The sequence below is a fragment of the Meleagris gallopavo genome, chromosome 2 (assembly GCF_905368555.1).
Source record: "Meleagris gallopavo chromosome 2, MGAL_WU_HG_1.1, whole genome shotgun sequence".
Taxonomy (NCBI): Eukaryota; Metazoa; Chordata; class Aves; order Galliformes; family Phasianidae; genus Meleagris; species Meleagris gallopavo.
This window is the reverse complement of record NC_139405.1, coordinates 82,198,626-82,220,188: the sequence shown is the minus strand read 5'-3', so window position 1 is coordinate 82,220,188 and position 21,563 is coordinate 82,198,626. Positions and strand designations below refer to the sequence as shown.

General features: G+C 36.4%; 1 protein-coding gene across 7 annotated transcripts in view; it reads left to right on the top strand.

Moving 5' to 3' along the window:
• COL19A1 (collagen type XIX alpha 1 chain) overlaps positions 1-21,563 on the top strand; it is a 189,253-nt gene that overhangs the window by 55,562 nt on the left and 112,128 nt on the right. For 5 of the 7 annotated variants that reach the window (XM_031552582.2, XM_019613188.2, XM_019613184.2 and 2 more), the window contains 2 exons: positions 9,207-9,260; positions 13,095-13,139. In XM_031552582.2, coding sequence (XP_031408442.2) covers positions 9,207-9,260; positions 13,095-13,139 — 99 coding nt within the window. The remainder of the gene's footprint in view (positions 1-9,206; positions 9,261-13,094; positions 13,140-21,563) is intronic. The other 2 variants (XM_085217827.1, XM_019613187.2) reach the window with 1 other exon arrangement.

The following is a 21,563-nucleotide window of genomic DNA, read 5'->3' as shown; positions in this document are numbered from 1 at the left end:
GTCTCTGCACGCAGTGACTGCTATTGTTACATGAGGTGTGGCCAAAGAAACCAAAGGTCACCATCCATTTTGTAGGGGTCTGGGCTGCTGGGAGCAATAGGGCCTATGGCATGCTGCCATGTAGAAGAGGCTTTTGTTAGTTTGTTACATAACATGGAAGTAAAAAATAATGCAGTTGTTAAATAATGCGGTGATTAAATACGGCTCTTTGTGCCTTAATCAGAGATTCATGAATACTGCAGCTTTGAGTCTGCTTGGCTCTGGTATTATTAACTGCATTTGAAAAGCCTGAGTCAAGGCCTTGTTGGCTTGAAATGGGGGGATGGTTTGAGGATTTTTCTTCCATTGTTTCTTAAGTTACATTTAATGGACTCTTTTTGTGAGGTTTCTGTAGCATAAGGTGTTACATTTTCATGATTTTCTTTTCATTCAGATCCATGAAGAAATTTGAAATTTTAAAACTATTATTGTTGTTTGTTTACATCTCATAAAAAATAAAGAATTAAGACTGTAAGACAAATACCAGCTATTTCATGACCTAAACTCACAAACATTGGCAGCAGAGTATTGTAGGAGACTAATTGGGCAGGAAAGAACTTTCTCTCTGAACTGCAGTGCTGTACAACTTTTCTGACGTGTGTTGCTTGGTTGTGTTTATTTCCGTTTGAGGAATTAGTGAAGTTCACCAAATATAACATTTTAAACACAATAAATTATTGATCTATATTAATTAGGACAACTTAGAAACAAATAACTTATGTTAATGTAGTTTATATATCAAAGTATAATCTCCCCGATTACCAACTGTTACAAGTGGTGCATTAAATTTAAAAACATAACTAAAAATTGGTAACCTCATGTAGTAGAAAATTTATATGTAGTACAAATTTTATGGAGATAATACATAGGTAGTTCCAAAAATAATGCCTCCTATTCACTTCTATGACAACTACAACAGAGCACAATAACACTATTTGATAGAGAAAATTCTTAGCTACAAAATGCTATTTTTGAATGTAGTCACCTCTATTAGTGAATTTGTGTGGATGAGCTGATTGAGATGCTCTTCATTTCATGGTGACAGGTGTGCATGGCCGTCTGGAACATGGTTTGTCTTTTGTGTTGCTGTCCCCACTGCTGATCCATACCACCCACCACCTCCCTGTTCTCTCACTCACTGTTTGGTCTCCATAAATTTTAAGCAAACATCAATGAATGTCAATGGGTGCGATTTTTTCTGCATGGTGGAATTCAGCGAGGCTCCTTTGTTTCGTTTGCGCTTCTGTGTCTGACACCACTTTGTCAGACTGCCCCTCTGCTACCATCTGTCACATGGCAACAATATGTAATGGAATACTGTTGGGAAGATTCAACCTCTGCTGCTATAATCTGCCTCTGATGTTGGGGACCAACATAATAAAATAGGAGGCATTACTTTCAGAGCAACCCTTTAGATAGTGTTGTTTGCTATTATAAATAGTGACTTACTATTAACTCTTCTTTGATATTTTTTTGTGAGAGAGGTAAATTAGTCATATAACTATCTTAAACCCAGCTCAGATGTGAAATTTTAACATCAATAGATACACTTACCCCCCAAAAAACTTAGAAGTTACAATGTAAGTTTTATATTCCAGATTCAGTGTATGTTGCTCTTTTTCATTCACTGCTGGATAGGCAAACTCTTCATACAGCAAAATCATTTGCGGGGACAGAAGAACAGGATGTACTTCTTAAATTCCCATTGCTAGCCAATATTTATCAACACCCAAGATTCATGCTGCGTGTTTCAAGTCTGAATCGATCAAATCAACGTGACGTGCTGAGGCTGCGCCAAGTCGTGTCTAATCAGCAGTCAGCACTGTTGCTCTGGCATGAGGTTCCCAAAAATAGAAACGTAAGAAGTCAAACAAGTAAGTGGAAGGGCACTAAAAGAAAAAGTGCTGCTAATTCCACTGTTGACTTTCTGGCTAATGGATTCTTGTTCCCAGGCTATGCTAAGTAAAGCAACTGGCGCAGGGTGTGTTTCTGCAGCTGGCTCGGCAGTGACACACGCAGCCCAGCTGGCTGACAGGTGTTTGATTTGTGTTTAACAAGTACCTCACACAGGATGGATATTTTTCATGAGAATCTAGTTAGCTGATGCTTTCTGTTAGGAATTTACGCCCCTTATACTGCTCTGTTTTTTTTTGAATGGCAGTTCCGTTTTTCTTTGCAAATGGTGGTAGTACTGCTTTAGTTCATCAAAAGGAGGCATCTGCCTCAGAAGCCAAATGGGAGGAAAGCTAACTTTATTAGTTGTAACCTGTTACCTTTGCATGAGGAAAACACACGTTTTCTTTATAGCTATTGGCAATAAATTCTCCAGAAATGTTTATTTAGCTGTACGTTTGTTACAGTGAAAATTCTGTCAAAGAGAAGGTACGAAAGAAGAATGGCAGACTTGCAGAGCATGGCTGTTACACGCTGTGTTTATGTCTCTTCCCTTAACATGAGAAAGCCTTGGGACGTACAGAGTGTTGCACAAGCCTGGAGTAAGAGAAATTTCTTGTCTAGAAGGGCATACAGAGAGAGACAACCAAGACTTTAAGGGAAGAGCAAAGGTCAGAAGGTACTTAACAGATGGGAATAAAAAGTGTACAATGCCATTTCTTATCTATTTTATTATAAGCTACATAACGGGACTTTGTGTAACTGAGAAGAGCTTGATTCTTTTGTTGTTGTTGACGTTGTTGTTTAATTTACTTTAAGATGTTTTGATTTTATTTTTTTTTTTATAACAGTTAGTGGAAGAAATGGTGATCTTTGTGACACTTTTTAATTGCTGTCATGATAACAAGCAACTTTTCCAGCTAAACCAACACTGGAAATAGAATATCAGGAAGCTCTTATAAATCATTTTTGATTATGTGAACTCTCAGAATCTTAGGCACTAGGATGCGTAATGTAACACTGATTATGACCAGTTTGTTGTGGTTTATTTTGCTTGTATTTTTCTTCATGCATTTTTCTTTTCTAGTATCCAATCCTTGTGGTGGAAGATGGGACTTCAGGAATTGTTAACAAAAATACAAAAATACTGACTCTTTGCAGTGATGAAGTTATAATGCCAGTGTTGTGAAATAGCTAGGAGAAATATCACATTGTAGAATATTGTGTGTTGGCAGTACTTCTGAACTTCAAAAGAATGGGGAAGGAATGTAGCAGGAGAAATGACTGTCGGAGTAATGTTGGTCCTCTAAATAAACAGTGTATTTTAGTGAATGGTTAATAGGAATGATTAAAAACTCCTCATGCAAAGAACTCATATCCTTTGAGTGGCACAGAGTACGTTCTTCCTGTTGGGCATCCCAGGCGTAGGGTTGGGTTAATAAGCATCCCAGTAATCAAGAAAACATTTTGGAAGGAGAACCAACAACTTTACTAGTCTAAGATGCTGCTGTTCCCTACAAAGATGTACAGAACTGATAGCAGGAAGACATACCTGGAGTTATCTTTAGGAAGCAGCTCCCTGGGGCTCCTATGCTGAAATTAGGTTGGTTGATACCTGGATTCACAGATGGGTAAACAAACTGCTGGAATTCCAAATTGGCTGTAAAACCTCTTAGTCCGAATAGCATCTCCACAATATATTAAATGTCAAAAGGGGAGAGATTTCTTAAGAAAACATTGCACTTCTGAGTGTAAGCGGGAAAGCTGGAAGGTGTGACTTGAACTGCTTTACTTGTCAGTAGTGCCAGGACGTGTGTAGCTACACAGGCACCCCAGTGTTGTTTTTCAGAACAAACACTAATCTGAGTTAACATCTAGATTAGAAATTTCAGTCTATGTGCTGTTTATTTTTGATCCTTCTTAAATCCATAGCTTTGTGCTGCTTTTTTTGTATTTCTTAGCTGTATTTTTAGATGTTAGTCTTAATCGTGGTTCATGGTCTGTGAGATAGGCCTGAATTACTGTAAACTGATGTTTGTACCAGCTCAGAATCTGTCTTCTGAATCTTCAGGTTATGGAAATGAGTATTAAATTTCCTGCAGTAAAAAACAGTCTCTGATATTTAAGAGGTTGACTAATGTAGTTTACCTTCCTAATATAAACTCAGTGCACCAGTTATTATAGTAAATATAATAGTCATAATAAATTTTATTTTAAAAAGAGCTCAATGATTCATTAATTTTGGAGAATGCACTTTATCTGACACTTAACATTATTGCATTTCAAATATTACTTCAGCAAGGTCAATTAGGTGAATTTCCAGTTCTTTTGAAAATTTAATAGGGTTTAGATTTGTTTTAAGACTGTGCTATGGCTGAGTTAACAATAAATCAATAGCTGTTGTGGAAGTCCAGGCAATTTTTCTTTTGGCTGACACACTGTAAAGGAAAAAATGTAGTTATAAAATCAATCAGTTGTCCATGAGTATAAGATCGCTTCATTTTTTTTTTTTTATTGTCTTGTTTTAGATGATCGAAGTATCTAGCAGCCTGGACTTAATTATCTGAACTGTTTGTCTGTAAGACCTTATGAATTTTTCAGAACCTTCTGCAGACAGAAACCCATTTTGTTACTCCACAGAAAAATTTTTCATGCTTTTTATCTGCAATTTCTTCATGCTGTCTATATGATGTCACAGGTCAACTGAGCTGGATTGTTATCAAGACCATGTTCAATTCATGCATTTTTAAATAACAATGTGAAAATATATTGAACAATATCCAATTTTATCAGTCATAAATGGCAGTGTGCTTTTGACCATTCTTACCTAAGAAATGTAACAGAGTGATTGGCCTTTGAAAAAGGTGCTAGATGGGTCATTAGATGCAGTCTGAAAAGTAGATAAATAAAAATGGTAAAAACCCGTCAGGCTTTAGAACACAGTGAGGCAGAATACGGAGAAGCTGCCCTATTCTGCTGCTCTTTAACACTGTGTGGAACTTCCCGCTGATTTGTAATGCTCCACTATCACCTCCTCAGAAGGCACTGCAGATACCAAGGAATTTCATCCTAAAAATACTGTAGGAGAGGGGGAAGGAGAATAAGACATAAATCAGCTGTTGGAAGTTGCACAGAACCATGGCACAGCTGGGAACTAAATGTAAACCACCCGAGGTCCTGGTTATGTACTTGTAATGCATTCTACCTTCATTTTTCTCCTCTATTTTACTGTTAAGTTCCTTGCATTCCATTCCTGTCCTTGATATCAGTGGCATTTAGGAACGGGGACTGGTAGCCTGTCTTCAAGGCTGAGGAGTCAGTTCTTGATGGGGAATGTCAAGAAGATAAAGGCAGCTGTCACTTCTCTAAGGATGTGTGATGGTAATGAATATCACTTGTATTTGTCAAAAGCATAAAGGGCATCTACAGTTGAGTCTGCTTCAGATGCTACTTCTGTTGATGGTATAAAAGCTTCTCCTTGACATAGGTTTTGGGCAGTTTCTTATCAATTTCTTAAAGAAAAGGAAAGGCGATGTACAGGCCTACTTATTTCCTACATTACGATGCATTGAAATAAGTGGGATAGTCCTTTTGTCTCCGTATTTTCAGAACTCTGAATTCTTGTGTGTGAAAGCAATTTCTGGAGCAAAGAAACCTCTGACTTGGACAATTTATTTGAAAGAAAAATATGCATGCTTTATGCATTTAAATATAGACATTGTGGTAGTCGTACACTGTCAGCACATGCTAATAGAAAATTAAAAAGGAAATAAAGCCAATTTGAGTGTTCAGTCTGGAGTAAGGAGCCCAGTGATCATATTTTCTGGAGCTCTGAGCTTGCCTCTACCTGCACATTCATTAGTTTGTGTGCCAAGATCTGAGGCCTAAATTTTAAATGTCTAATTTTCAGTATGTTAACTTCTAGGTGACTGAAAGGCTAGATGTCAGAATTTTCCCAAGACAGAAAGGGCTGGAAATGAGGAAAATTAATGCCTCTTGAAATCAGGTTATGTCATTCTAATAGGGCTGTTTTCATTTGGACATCTCTTGAGCAACTGCATAGAAAAGCCATAGGAGCCCTGCTCACTGAGAGATAAGGATGCACAAGCCCTCTGACCAGCCCTCACTCCCTTGGCCAAACTGTGGAATACCTGGCATGCTGAAATTGCTGGGGAAGCAGAACAGAGAAAAGGAAGTGAATTGTCTGAGCCCCTCCTTCATGGGATTATTTTAAGGGAGAATCTTACGTTTGTTCACATGGATTCAGTTTGCATGAAGGAAAAATGGGCCTTTCATTAGGGCCTTTGCAGCCTATCAGTGCTTAGCATTTGTTAGTTCAGAAGGGGCCAAGCAGGAACAAAAGGATCATAGTTGCAGTGAAACCAAGGTGTCATAATATTTAGCACAAGCTTCCTGATGTAACCATTCCTGAAGTTTCACAGGGCGACTCCTGCATATATCAACTGAGTATGTTTTTAAATAATTAATATTTTATCAGGTGGTTTCAACCATTAACATGAGCCTGCTTAGAGAAAAAAGGAAATATTCCAGTAGGTTAAGGAACATGTCATCTAATGGAGTATAATTGGTGTGGGATTGTTAATTTATTAAAGGGAAAAGTCTGGCCCTGTTGGTGGCTCTTGACTCTCTCTGTGCTTGTTACGAGGGGAAGGATGTTGATAGAGCCTTGTGATAGTACATTGTTGAACATTCCGCTCCATTTCTGCAATACTAAAAATAGTTGTCCTCATTTTAAAACACCAAACAATTAGATTATTCCAAGGGTCGGGCATTCTCAGGATAATGGAAGGTGCATACCCATAAATTATCAAAAGAGTACCACTTAACCATCCTGGTTTTGCTTCTATTATTTTCTTGCTAGTAATTCTGAGGTAGCAAGTTTATTCTGTAAATCAAGCTCCTTGCAGTGCCCCAGTAATTGTAAAAGAAAAACTGCTTATTCCTCCTGCTGAGGAAACATCTGCCTGTTTTCTTTTTTATTTTATTTTAGCAAAACCCTGTATGTAAAATACGTATCTGAAATATTTTGAAGTGATTCTCTTCTCCAGCCACGAGGAGAATCTCACAAAGTTCTAATGTATTTAACTATAAACTGCGCTAATGCTTAAAAAGATTTAAATAGCAAAGCACATTCTGAGTCACTGATGAAAGTTTTTCTCAATTCTTTTTTTATTCTTAGTTAATGTGGTACCTAATTCATGTTGGCATAGTGTTGTGTAGTACAGATACCTGAGCTGTATGAAGTATATTTGTTACTTGCATTTTGGATTACCTTCTCATTTTTCTATTTATTTATTTATTTATTTGAAAGTCTTTTTTTTTTTTTTTTTATAGGAAAAAATAGCAAAATGTGGAAGTCAAGGTATAAAAATTCTCATAAAAATAGCATGCATTCTGGGATAGTTGCTAAGCAGATAGCTATTAGGGAGCTTATTGTATCTTGAAAACTTTCAATTAGAAACAGTATCCTTGGTTTTATAGGGAGTTGAAATGCAGGTGAAAACTTCAGAATCAATAAATCATAAATACATTGAGAACCCTGATTATATGTACACTAAATGTTTCCAAAGCAGTTAAAGCAGTTACAACATCAAACATTTCAGATTTAATGAAAATCAGTCTTGATGCTATGGGAGATTATTTGTGCATTGTTGTGTTGAAGGAGTCACAATTTGTAGCACGCTGATTAAAAAGTGCAAGACGAAACATCTATGCCTTGTGTTCATAGAAAAAAAGCAAAGAAAAAAGCTGTGAATATGCAATTTTTCATCTATTTTATAGTGATTCCATGTAATAATGAAGATGAAATATTATCTGGTAACTGTTAGGCTGCAAGGAATGCTTTTGAAATCACGTATTCATATTGTGAATTTGGAGAAAATGAAGGAATAAGGATTACTTGTGAATATTAATTAGAATTTTTCCCCATCATGGCAGCACTTATTTTTACAGAAGGGAAATGTAAGAAAGACGTTAGACATTGTGCCATGGATGGAATTATAAAAATGTCATTTTTAACAATCTATTTTAAGCTGTATTTTAATTGTTACATGTCATGGGTGCTTTGTACTTATTTGCTTCGTTACTTGCATCATTTTGATGAGTAATTGCTCTTTTATTGACTCTTTGTGTTGTTCAGAGAGACTGGAGCTTTTCCTTTGTCTCTGTTCTTGTTTGTGTCTGTGAGGCATTTATCTTCCACTTGGCTTGGAATCAAAATAGTGAACTTTCAGAACTTTTTGTTGCTGAGCTCTGGCTTGGCTAAAAGACTATTTGGGTGGTATATAAGTTATTCAGGGAAACTTCTGTCAAGAAATTAAGGCCCATGAATGGAATGCAGGTAGCGTTTGATTTTAGATTCCTTTAATAAGTCTTCTAAGCTCCCACTTGAATTCACAGGAGTATGGATGAATTTATCTAACAGAACTTAGCTTAACAACTTCAGATTTATTGAGACCAATGTACTTCACTGTGGCATATTTTCATGGTTCTGTAAATGGAAATTAGTTCTTAGCTTTCAGTGGTGTAGCCTGGTTCTCACGAGCTCTATAACTGTCTAACAAGCTTTGCTAAGAAGGAATGGAGAAGGAAATGGTTGAACCAATTTCAATTCTAATTCTAAATGCGATATTACTAGTTTTTTTAGTGTACGTGTTACTTGTTTCTGTTTGGGTTTTCTTTTTCTGCTTGTTTACTTTGGGTTTTTTTTCTGCTAAAGTAGTTGTAATTCAGATGCTGAAGATGGCATTGAGCAGGGACAGTTGCCTTTTAAAAACATTTATGATCAATTTGTTTCTATCTATGCTCAGTTGCTGCAGCACTACTCCTAAGCATCCAGTTTCTGGAATGGAATTTAAAAATCCTAATCAAATTCTAAGTTTTCATGAGAAGTACATGAGGAAAGTTATTTGAGGAGGAAGAGTTTTACAACTGTAGCAGCTGTATAGGGGAATTGCTGTGCTTTTGCAAAACATGAAGTAGGAGAGGTAGTAATTTAACAACATAACCTTTTCATTGTCAAAACATTCACCTGTGATTGTTAACTGTCTGATATTTTGGAAACTAAATGTATTATAACCAAAAACAAGACAACAGATATAAATGATTCTAGAAATCAATTAAATGCTCCTGAAAAAAAGAATGAGTAGCAGTGCATTACCAAACATTGTGGTGATTTGTTATTTCCTCTCTAGATTTAGCTTAGTCATGACCTAGATCTGAAAAAAATGATGGTTATGTACATTTTATTTCAGGGGGACACTGGCTTAGTGGGTGCTCCTGGCATACCTGGTCTTACTGGTTCCAAGGTAAAAAAAAAAAAAGAAAAAAGAAAAAAAAATTGTTTACATATTTCACTTTCAGCATCGTTTTTGCCAGCTCTCCAGTATTTACCTACATTGTATTTGAACGTTTTGAACTTGCATAGTACAACAAAGGAACTTCACTATCAGCTCACAAGAGAAAGGACATGATGTGCCTGCCAGTGTTACTTTGCATTAAGAGCAGTTGCCTCTGTCTCAGTACTGTGCAGGATCTTTGCAGCCACCAGATATACAGATTCAAGAATCTGATATTTGAACCTTATGATCTCAGCAAAATGAAATGAGGGAAGTGCTGCTTCTTACACTCTTCAATTTTATCTTTTACTCTTCCTCAGCGGTGGAATACTGTAGAACTGCAAAAAGATGCTTGTGCACTGCAGACATTACTGATAATATTTGTTAAAGTTGCCTGACATTCATCATGATCTGATTTTCTTTTCTCTAAGTAGGAGCTATGTTTAAGCATAAGTGTTTGGAATGAAATCCCAATGTCATGGTTTTCTATCTGGCTAATTCCTATTAGAAAATCATATGTAAAATGGTTTTGCTGCTTCCAAAAATTAAGGGACTAATGAAAAAAAAAACCCTAATTATATTAGAATTTCAAGTGTTGATAAGCATGACCATCATGCAAAGGGATGATTCACGTATTTTAGGGCAGATATTTCCTGCAATATGGCAATAAGAAAAGGAACATATTCTCTGCAGATGAGGTAGCTAGCATTAAGTTTCACAACAGACTTACTATTATCAACTTATGTATTCAAAGCCAGGATCTTATTGACTTGCAATGTATTTAAATAGTGATAAAAAATTGTATTATGAGTCCTGTATTGAGTATGAAGAGGAAAACAGTGGTTGTCCATTAAAAACATTGTGTGAAGTATTTAGCTTACCACATAAGAATTCGGCCACAAAAAGGAGAATTCAAGTCAGTCTTAAAGGTGTTATTCTGCAACATCAGTATTTTGTTTTGAAGCATCTTACCCTTGGCTAATACAGACTAATATTTTAATGCTCTCTCTCTGTTTTCTGTTGCTACATTTCTTATTTTTTTTCTAATTGAATGTGGAAATGAAAGTGAATATAAGCAAATAATCTGCTATTGTGAATAAAGTAAACCGTGCATTTGACTACACAAGGAAAACATTATGCTTAATATTGGTGATCTGAAATGTTGTGCTTTGGACCTCTTCCACGCTCACTACTTGAGAGTTGTGGAAAAACTGTAGGGGGTTCAGCAGGGACTGTGGAAAACATGGCCTGTGAGGTGAGCGTCACAACATTAAGTTTGTTTAGTCTGTCAAAGGGATGCATTAGGACTGCCCTGCAATTTTAAGGAGCCACGAGAGCTGATTGATTATCAAGAGCAGCATTGTAAAAGCTGAAGATCGGTCTGCTGTGGTATGCCAGAAAATGTGCATGTGTGGAACTGGAAGCAGAGTTGAGCTACCCAGTATGAATATGGAAACATTGAAAGAAACAAATAGAAAAAATGAGACATAATCTTTAGTAGGATCTGTTGATAGAGATGGTTTCAAACTAAAAGAGGGGAGATTTAGATTGGATATAAGAATGAAGTTTTTTTATGGCAAGGGTCATGAAGCACTTGAGCAGGTTGTCTGGAGCGGTGGTGGATGCCCTGTCTTTGGAGACACTCAAGGTCAGGCTGGACCACGCTCTAGCTGTAGATGTCCCTGTTCACTGCAGGGGAGTTGGAATAGATGACCTTTACAAGTTCCTTCCAACTCAAACAATTCTACAATTCTATGAAAAGAAGTCCTGCTTTTGACAATGTAGTGAAAAAGGCCAACTGTGTGTGGGTTGCTTTAGCAAGACTGTGGCCAGCAGGTCGTGGGAGATGATTATTTTGCACTTTTGTGACTGCATCTGTGTCCAGCTTGAGGCTACTGGGAGAAGGAGAGAGCAGCTAACTGAGGTGACCCCAGTGGGGGCTCACAAGGATGGCCAGGAGCCTGCAGACCACGGTGTATGAAGAGAGGCTGAGGAAGCTGGGTCTGTTCAGCTGTAAGATGACATAATTTGGAAGGTGGGTGGGAGTAGGCTTTTACTGCTCTTTGCAAGTAATGAGAGTGCAAGTATCCAGAGCTAAACAGGTGGACTGTGAAAGGACAAGGCAATGGATACAAGCTCCAACCAAACAAATTTTGACTCTATCTAAGGCTGATTTTTATATAATGGATTGTGAATTGAGTAAAGACAGAATTTGTGATCTTACGAATGCGAAAGCTAAATGAAGGAAATTCTCTGTTTCTGTTTGTTGAAAGTAAGTAGAAATTAGCTATGTTTAGAGGAATGGGAAGCAGAGTAGAATTTGCATACATTCAGAAATTTATTTCAGCAATTAACCACACATTTTTAGGTAAGAGCATCTGGAAGGTTACTTTACGAGATCACATTTTGCATGCTTTGTCTTGGTCATGCTTCTGAAACTGACCTCGAAAGTGATGAATGCCTCAGTAACTCCAGCTGGGGGGGAAAAAAAAAAAGTAGGGAAGAGCTACTGCAGGCACCTCCTGAAAGTCCAGAGCTGTTTGATAATCCATAAATCTGCATGTCTCCTAAGTTTCAAATTTAATTCCCAGATGTGTACTACACAATACTGTATCAATTAAACAATTTGGCAAATTGTTGCTAGAAAGTTTGCAAGTTGTAGCCTGATGTTTTAGTTGACCTCATTTAAACCTCAGACTTCTATATATGGAAATGAAAATCTCTGAAGGGTGAAAGAATGTTTAGACATTACTCAATTTAATTTTTTAAAGTAATTTAGAAAAAAGCCATATGCTTTACTTCAGAAATTATCCAGTTTCCTCATTTTCAGACCTGTAGAACTCATGTACATTGTACTGAGCTAGTGACACTAGCGAAGATGTGCAAAGTGTCCTTTGCCAGGTGATATAAGGAAGAAACAGTATAGGTGTGGAGTTTGTTTTGTGGTGGTGTTGGGGTTTGGTTGCTTTTTTTTTGCTTTGTTTTGGTTGTTGTTTAAATTATGTAGGTTTTGTACTACAAGTATATAATTTTAATCGTATTTCTGTTGTATCTCTTAAAAAACAGACAAAAATATGTTAATAAAGATCTGAAAAAATTGGATACTATTCTTGTAATGCATTCCAGGCCTCAAACCATTTGACAGAGACATAGTAAGATTGCTGTATTAGCACCTTTTTCTGAGGTAAAAGTTATCAAATTGGAGCATTGCAATAGGTCTTTCTATTGTAAGATCATTTAATAAAGAATTCAGTCTGCTGCAATAAGCTGAATTTGAGTTAACATTGCAAATTGCACTCCTATTATTCTATAATGTTTCAATTAATTGGAAATTACCAAGTGGAAGGGATGCGTTTTCTTTCAGTAAGTTGTATTTGGATCTTTTACTCTATTGGGGTAGGTTCTTGAGACCTTCACGGTTGACTAGGCATATTTAAAAATTAACATGAAGGAATTTATAGGGATAATAATACATTATTAATACAATAATAATACATTACAATAATAATACATTATTAAAGCTGATTCTGCAGAATACCAAGACTGTAACGAATGGGTTTAGAATCAAAAGTTTAGAATTCTTAAAGCTAGGAATATCCATTAGGTTGAATGAAAGAATGATTGGTTATTAAAAAGCCATGGCAACTTTTATAGAGGTTTCATACATTTTTGAATGCAAGACTATCATTACCCATATAGTTTCTTGTGTTTTGTTATAAAAGGTCAATGTAACAAAAATAATTTTAAGAAATGCAATAATTTGAAGAATGTTTGAGATATTACTTGTATTGTTTTGTGTTCCAGGGTGAAAATGGCCTTCCTGGTAGTAAAGGTGAAGAAGGTGAAAAGGTAAGTTATTCTGTCCATGTTTCTTATTTTTCTGTTTTAATGTTCTGGTATATGACAAACTAAGTGGAGCCTCAACCGGAAGGGATTCTTTGACTCTTTCACAAATAAAACTCTTTTTTCTGTGTCAGTGATTTCTGAAAGGCTTAATAATAAGCAGTTATTTAATATTAATTACTGTCATCAGCACATTCTTTGGAACCATGTTTTTTACGAAAATATTTAATAATGAAGTCTTACAGAACCATAACCACTGGACTCCAGTGATGTCTACTGCTACTAAATTTCTATGGTAACTAGTAAATGTTTATTTATACTGTATGGAATGCATGATGAGATGATGTAGGTATTTATAGTACTTGGTTGTTGCCTTTATAAATTACAAATGAACTTTATAAAGAATGTAATGAAATATGTTGAATGTAATTACCAAATGTTTTCCATTCTTTTCCTCCTAATAACATAAATTCATTACCATTGAAAATTTTTCAATTTCTTATAGCATGATAACTGACAGATAGCTTAAAAAAGTTAGTTTTCATTGATATGCTTCTGCATACCGATACAGTAGTTAACATGATTTTAGTCTACTGAACATATCTGACTTCAACCAGAATGACATGATTGCTTGGCCTCACGGGATGCAGGTACATGTACCTCTTCCTTAGTCTGCCAGTTCTGCCCCCTTCACTGATGGATTGACATGTTCTTTTAAGGACCTTATTTTCCTAGCTGGCGTAAAAATTCCAAGTGCAAATTCTAAGAGAAACCATTCTCTGTTTTTCAGCAGTGTGTATCAGAAATGGAGCCTGAAACTGTTTGTTGTAATTACAGATGCTCTGCTTTGGTCAGAAATAGTTGAAAAAATATTAGTGTTAAACTGTGAATTAGACTGGCCCTTTGGAAGGCTGCCTTAGCTGACAGAATGCTGTCTGGGTTGCTCTAGATGGCTCAAGCCAATATTCCTGCATGACTTCAGATGCATAACAAATCATCAAATGCAAGTCTGTGTTGAGGGACAAGTGGAAGGGTCTGGTCTAACTTAGCTTGTGTAATAGGAATTGAGCTAAGAATAAGAGTTTGTAGTTGAGCTTCATCTCCTTAACCAAATTTTACTTGGTTACTGATTTATTAGTAGTATTTTGGCTGATTTGCTTTAGGCAGTGTGATTTAAGAATGCATTTTCTCTCGGTGCCTCAGTTCACTGTCTGAAGAAGATGCAGAAAATCACTTCCACTCAATGTATGTTCTATGTTCAGATGTTTATATGCTCCTCAAGATGAGGGATGAAAGATGCTGAGATTCTGGCAATATTCAGAGTAAAGAAAACGGCGAGTGGGTGGCAGCATTTGAATTTAAGAAAACGCAATGTATTCCTGCTTTGTACATGGGTATATATACACTTCCCCTCCTCCCCCCCGCTCCCCACTATACTTCTTTAGAAGTGTCAGCCAGCTTTCCATTGTTGATATTTTAAAGAAAATGTGTTATTGTGGTTTAATTTAGCAGATTTAAAGTTACAGAAGTTTTTTTTAGGAGGAAGCATTCTAGTAACCAGGAAGGAAGAAATATCAGAAGTAAAAGTCAGCATCCATAGCAACTAACGTTTATCACGTGAAAATTCAGTCTAAAAAAAGCACTTGTTAAGGTTGAGTGTTTCTAGCTTCATAGACAGATCTTATTTCCTCCATGGCATCATTATTCATCAGTTCTGTAGGGCTTGTTGATTTTTTTTTTTTACTCATAATTGCTCTGCAGCTGTGCCGTGCTTTCCTTGAGCTATATGAATAAATTGTGTTTGGACACAGGCACATGGATCCGGCTGTTGCTGTCACTCTTTCTGCTTGATTTCCCTAACACTAAGGCAGAGATAAAATGACCAAATGACTGACAGCAACATTTTTCGTATGTGGAAGCTGAGTCAGCACATTTTAGACTTTTGTCCTCTTCTTCAAATTCAGAATCTAATTAAAAGATTCCATTTAAATGTATTTCCAGTTTAATAATATATTCAGCTGTTCTTCGGAGAAGAATCTTTGTTTGCCAAAAATAATCTGGGACAGTCTCATCAGAAGCTTCATATCCTCATATGTGAGGAGGGAGTGTCTTTTAAGGTTACACAAAGTAGCTCTCGGTTTGGGCTGTAATTTATTCACTTTGGCCATAGTTCAAATAATTTTGCATATTCCAGTTGTTAAATTCTGATATAAAAAAATGTATCAGTGCTCTTGTGTTGTGACACACTGTCCAGAATAAAATGTCTGTGCTACTTTGTGAGTAAAAAGTTCCAGTAAAAAGACTGTAAAATTTGATTTTTACTAATGAAAAAAGCTCAGCCAGATCTTGCACATCAAAGAACAGGACAGTGTTTGTGTATTGTTTTGCACTGTGCCTTGAGTGGATTACAGTTGCTTGAACATTAGGTGTTTGCCATTTCTAACTCACCGCAGGTAGAGGTGGTGCAGAACTGATGGGAGAAAACTTTGAAGTGAGGCAGCTGCCATCAGCAATTGAGAAACCTAAAGTCGCACTGAACACTTCTTGTAGGAAGTTGGTTAAGGGAGATTCCTTCAATTGAGCCCATTCACCACATCAAACCAGTCGACTTTGGTCTTGATTGTATTCTCTTTTGTCTGAGGAAGCTTTGGGGATGTCATAGGCAACTGAGGCGAAAGTGGTTGGTTGTATGTAAATCAAAGATACTGTAGGTATCTTTAATTCAATATGCTAAGGGAGATTTCTTCAGGCTATTTAAAGGTTTCTTTGCTACACATGGGTCTCCTTCAGGAATCTAGAATTCTTGGTCTGCCTTCATTTTGTTTGGCGGTTTTTTTGTTCTTGCTTTTTTTTCCCTTTCAGATTGAACCAGTACTGGCATGTACAGATGTTAATGCTGCATGCTTTCCTGCCACAGGAAATAATACACTCTCAGTGTAAATTTGTTTTAATCCTCCTTTATATTCTATTTTCTTTGTGTTAGGCAGTCAATGTCATAGTCTCACAAGATAGTGTTACAACTGGCAACAAAAGCATTGGTCTACTCTTCTATAGCATGACTGAAATCATATACACTGAAAGCAGTTTTAATTGATTTGCTGACAGGAAGGAAGATTATACTGAGTGGATCTGTCCTTCTTCCAATAATATTCAGAACTGTAATTGTACGGTATGGACTATTAGTGGCTGGAAAACAGCCTTAAAACCTAGAATGTTTTTGACACATCAAAGATATAGCCTAGCAGATTAGAATCTAAGAAAATGGTCTAAGTGCAAAGTCTATTTGTAGGGGAGAATATATATGGTTTGAGGGGAAAAAAAGTAGCATCCACTTGCAAACTAAAATCTGTGGATTATTTGAATACAAAACTGGTGAATCATAGAATCCTTATAGTTGGAAGGGACCTTTAAAGGTCATCTAGTCCAACTCCCCTGCAATGAGCAGGGACACCACAGCTAGGTCAGGTTGCCCAGGGCCTGATCCAGCCTTACTGTGAAAGTCTCCAAGGACCGGGGCATCCACCACATCTCTGGACAACCTGTTCCAGTGCCTCACCACCCTCACTGTAAAAGACTTTTTCCTTACATCCAACCTGAATCTACCCTTTTTAAGCTTGAAAACATTTCCCTTTGTTCTGTCACCACGGACCCTGCTAAGGAGTCTGTCCCTTTCCTTCCTGTAGCTCCCATTTAGATACTGATCGGGTCACCCCAGAGCCTTCTCTTCTCCAGGCTGAACAGCCCCAGCTCTCTCAGCTTGTCCGTGTAGGAGAGATGTTCCATCCCTTGGATCATTTTTGTGGCCTTTCTCTAGATTTCCTCCACCAGGTCCATGTCTCTCCTGTACTGAGGAGTCCACATCAGGATGCAGTACTCCAGGTGAAGCCTCAGCAGCACAGAGCAGAGGGGCAGGATCACCTCCCTTGGCCTGCTGTCCACGCTTCTTGTGGTGCAGCCCAGGATACTGATGGCTTTCTTGGCTGTGAGGGAGTGAAGTCAGGCAGTTGCGAATGAAAGAAACTAAGATGTTTGAAAGTATTGTCTGCAATACTAGTGAAGTAGTTCTGTGCTACATATTATTGGTAAGGCTTCAGTGTAAAGGTTGTTGAAAGGAGATCACCAAGAATAGCTGGTCTTTATAACACATAGTGCTGGAGGAAGATTAGTTAGCATAGAGTCAGCTGAAGAGAAACGTGTAAACTGTCTTCAAATACATAAAACTGCTGTAAAGAGGAAGGGAATGGCATATTTCCTATTCCTGACACGGGTAACATGCAGAGTAACAGGCTGGAGGTGCAGCAAGGAAGATACTAGGTAGCCAGTAGGAAAGAATTCTTACTTTTAACACTGATTTCTTACAGATGTCATTTCCTCTTATATTGTTTTGCACTTTTAACCTTAGTTCTAGAAAAAGGAATGATAAATAGAAAGACTTATTTATTACAGGAGATCAGATTGTCTCATAAGACTTTTTTATTTTCTGCTAATAGTATCAAAACTATTCAGTATATTATTTACACTGATTTCTAATTAGATCAGCACCGAGAGCAGTTAGGTGGTTTGTTTTTTCAATATATATTCTTGCTTGGTTTTAATGCTTTTCCATGATAGGACAGTAAATCTCTGGAACAGGTTACCCACAGTCGTTGTGCAGCCTCTGACCCTGGAGCTTGCAGGGGCCTCGTCTAACTTCACAGCTGACTCTGCTCTGAACAAGAATATAGACCAGGTGCCTCCTGCGGTCACTTCAGCCTCAGTTATCTGGTGATTTTATGTGAATGCCCAGGAACATGATGTTTTTCTGAATTTGGACGTGTATTCACAATATAAATCTATGTGGGGAAAAAAAAAAGAAGTGTTAGAAAGTGATAATTTTAAAAAATATTGCGGGGGGTGGATTGTGAATATATATTTAATTCAGACAGTGGATTAGGAAAAAAAGCTGTCAAATGACTCAGTGATTTTTATGCACATGCTTTGCAATTTTAGGTGAGAACTGGACTTGTTCACTAGAATAAGTTATAGGCAGAAATTTTGAAGATTCACTTTTAGTACTTGTTTGGAGTGTCATATCTTGGGGAGATCAGTGCTCTTGCTCAAATAACTGATCGCCTGTCAGCTGGTGCTCCCTTCCTCATAGAAGCTGGATTGTCTCTTTGAGTAGTGAGTGGTTGCTTGGATGATGGGAATGTATGCACTCTCTAAGATGCTTTAGTTTTGTTTGCTGGAACCGTATGAAACAGTTCATATTTAAATAAAAATTGTTGTAAAGTAAATTGATCTACATAAAATCTAAAAGTCTCTTCAAAAATTTAAGCACAAAAAGATAAAAGGATAATCTTCATAGAATCACAGAATTGTTCGGGTTGGAAAAGACCTTAAAGATTATCAAGTGCAACCACAACCTAACCATACTACCCTAACAACTCTCAGCTAAATCATGTCCCTGAGCAAGGGACATGGTTAAACTTACAAGTTTATTAGTACAATAATTACCATGCTTCTGTATGCTCGCGTTGTCATAGCTCATTCATGCAAGCTGTGCAAATACATTTTTACTTACAAGGTGAATCTTCAAGCAGTACTGCATATAAAAAATGTTAAAAAGGAAATGGAATACAGGCTTATGAAAAGTATTACATGCAGAGAATATCTATATAATACAAGAATCTGAGCCATATGGAATAGCAGTAAAGTTCCTTGTGTTCCCACATCAACTAACTCACAATCCTCTTAAGTTTGACAAAAAGCACAGAAAACCCAGATTCACAGTTTTTAAAGCCAGGAGAAACGTATGTTTAAAGCTATGTCACAAAATTTGATGCATCACTTAATGATTCTCTGCTTACTCTAAGTGGAGAAAAACTGAAGTCCAATAAATTAAAACAGTTTTAGCTGAAACATGAAAAAGAATTACTACAATCTCAGTACCTAATTATAAATATTTTGTTTTACCAAGGTAGCACTTGTGTCTCCGACAGTCACTTTCTATACTGCAATTGCCAAATTCTTAATTTACTGAGGCAAGATGTTTAAGTGCTTCAGTTCACCTTAATTACTAATTTAAACCCCAAATGGACCCATAAGGTCTGAGAACTTGAAAACCACACAAGTCAAAATATTACTGTTCATATGGTAATAAATAGTGAGACCAGTGGACTTGTCCTTGGTGCCATTATCTCAATATCCTATTACCATTATGGGCATCAGTAGCACATAGTAGGAAATAGGGTTGGATTTTTATTTACTATTATTATTGTTATTATTTATTTTGGTAGCTGATGTATGTGTATCACGTGGGAATTGGAGATGGTCCTGAGCCTGTTAATTAGTCAGATAAATAATCTCTAAAATACCTTTTTTTTTTTTTTCCTCCTTTGTTAAGTCTGTAATTTATCCTTTTTAATCCCCTGGTTCTTGCTTCTTTTGGTCACTCTAGCTAGTACTCTTCAGTTCCTCATTTTTTCATCTTCTTGTCTTCCTTCTTGGTTAGAATAAATATTCACTACAGCATACTTCATAGGTACTGTTATTTCTGTAATTGAACTAGAACCCTGAAACTCCAGTGTTAAGGAACACTTGGAACCTGAATACCACATAAATTTTGTGATAATATGGAATCCTGTGTATAACAGATCCGTTTTATTAGGAAAAGTGTTGGCTGAAAAGGCAGCACATTTTATACGTTAACTATAGCCAAGCAAGTATAACAGGATTCTTGCTAAGAGACAATACTGATTAAACAGAGCTAGGAAACCTGAATTCCTCTTTCACTCAGCTTCTTCAGAATACTGGTATACATTCCTTATTTCTGTTTTAACTCAGAGAAGCAGTTACTGTATACTGTTCACTTGTGAACACTTTAGTAAATTGATTATTTTACTGCAACTCTTTGATATTTTTCAATAAGTAGAAAATGTACATGTATTTGACTAAGGAAACCTTTGGGAGTATAGCCATAATGAGAGTTATATATGTTATTTCTGAAGTTTCATCCTTCAGTCTTTACTTTTCGTATGCTTTGATTCTGCTTTTGCCTTTGTATATGTGCAAGAAGAGAGAGATAATCTGGGGCTTGTCCAATCTAAGTGTAGAAAAAATTGTCATCTGCTTCATTTTATTCTAAACGCAGGATGTTCTTTGTATATATTTACTATTTTGTGAAGCTCAATTTGAATTATTCCAGGAAATAGGACTTCCTCTATTTCCTTTAAAAGAAAATTCCTAACAGACCTTAGTGTCAGGAGATTTCCTGAAGGTTAACATTTTCTACTTCATTCTATCACACCTAATAAAATACTCCTTTATCTTGCATTCATTCAGAAAATACACGGCTATACACTTCCAGTATGTCTCCATGTGTAGTATAGTCTTTCTTTTTTCTCCCCAGTCTTCAGTAAACATTTTTTTTAAATAAACATAAGTAAATACGGAAGGAGTCAGCCTTCTGCAATGCTAGTTGATGTTAGTAAACATTTATTTTTACTTGCTGATATTTTCATGTTGGTACCATAAATTTCAGTGATGAAACCAGTCCACGTGAGACAGCTAAGGTACTGAAGAAGCTTGCAGCCTACTTGAAAAATAGAAGTTATTGGTCATGGGACAGAAGGCAACAATGGACCTGGAAAGTTTATAATTAAAAATAGTAAAATAAAAAATGACAATTAAGAGGAACAGTTATTAACTCTCCTGCATATACTTACAATGCTGCTATTTATCAGCTGTAGTAGATTCTACTTCAAATAGTTCAGTATTCCTATATATACTACTTAATATAGAATATACTAAATTCAATAAGCTGCAAATCTGGATATAAATGTGGCTGCTGCATATAGAAATCTGTTATTCGGTATGATTTTTTGGAGGAATGGAAATGCATTTTGCATTACAATCTGATTCCAGTTCCCTCATTTTATTTGGATGGTGATGCAGTCTGTCCCAATTTGCTGAAAATATGGCTCCTTGCCTTTGATATCCATAAAACCTGTTACTTTGTTTGAATTTATTTATTTATTTATAACTATGTTGATTTAAGTCCTTTAAGTTATATTTATTGCAATCAAGGCTGAACACTTTACCAGTTGTATATAAACATAACCTGAGTTTTTTCATACTCATCTCTTAATGCTGTGGAGGGAAGTATTAGAATTCTCTCCCTCTGATCTTGTAACTATCTAGCTTACAATTCACATCTTTTAAACTTTGGGGGGAGAATATTTTTCTTTTTTTGGGTTATACTTATTGTTTTGCTATGAGATCTTGAATGGCACTTCAGAATATTTTTTCATTAAGTCAAATGAAGTTAGATGTTTTCTGCAGGACAATCATCTCAATTAATGGGCATGAAAGTGTTTTTATTTGACATACTCATTTTTATCACAAAGCATATTATATACAATCACAGAGAAGCCTGTACACAGATATTTT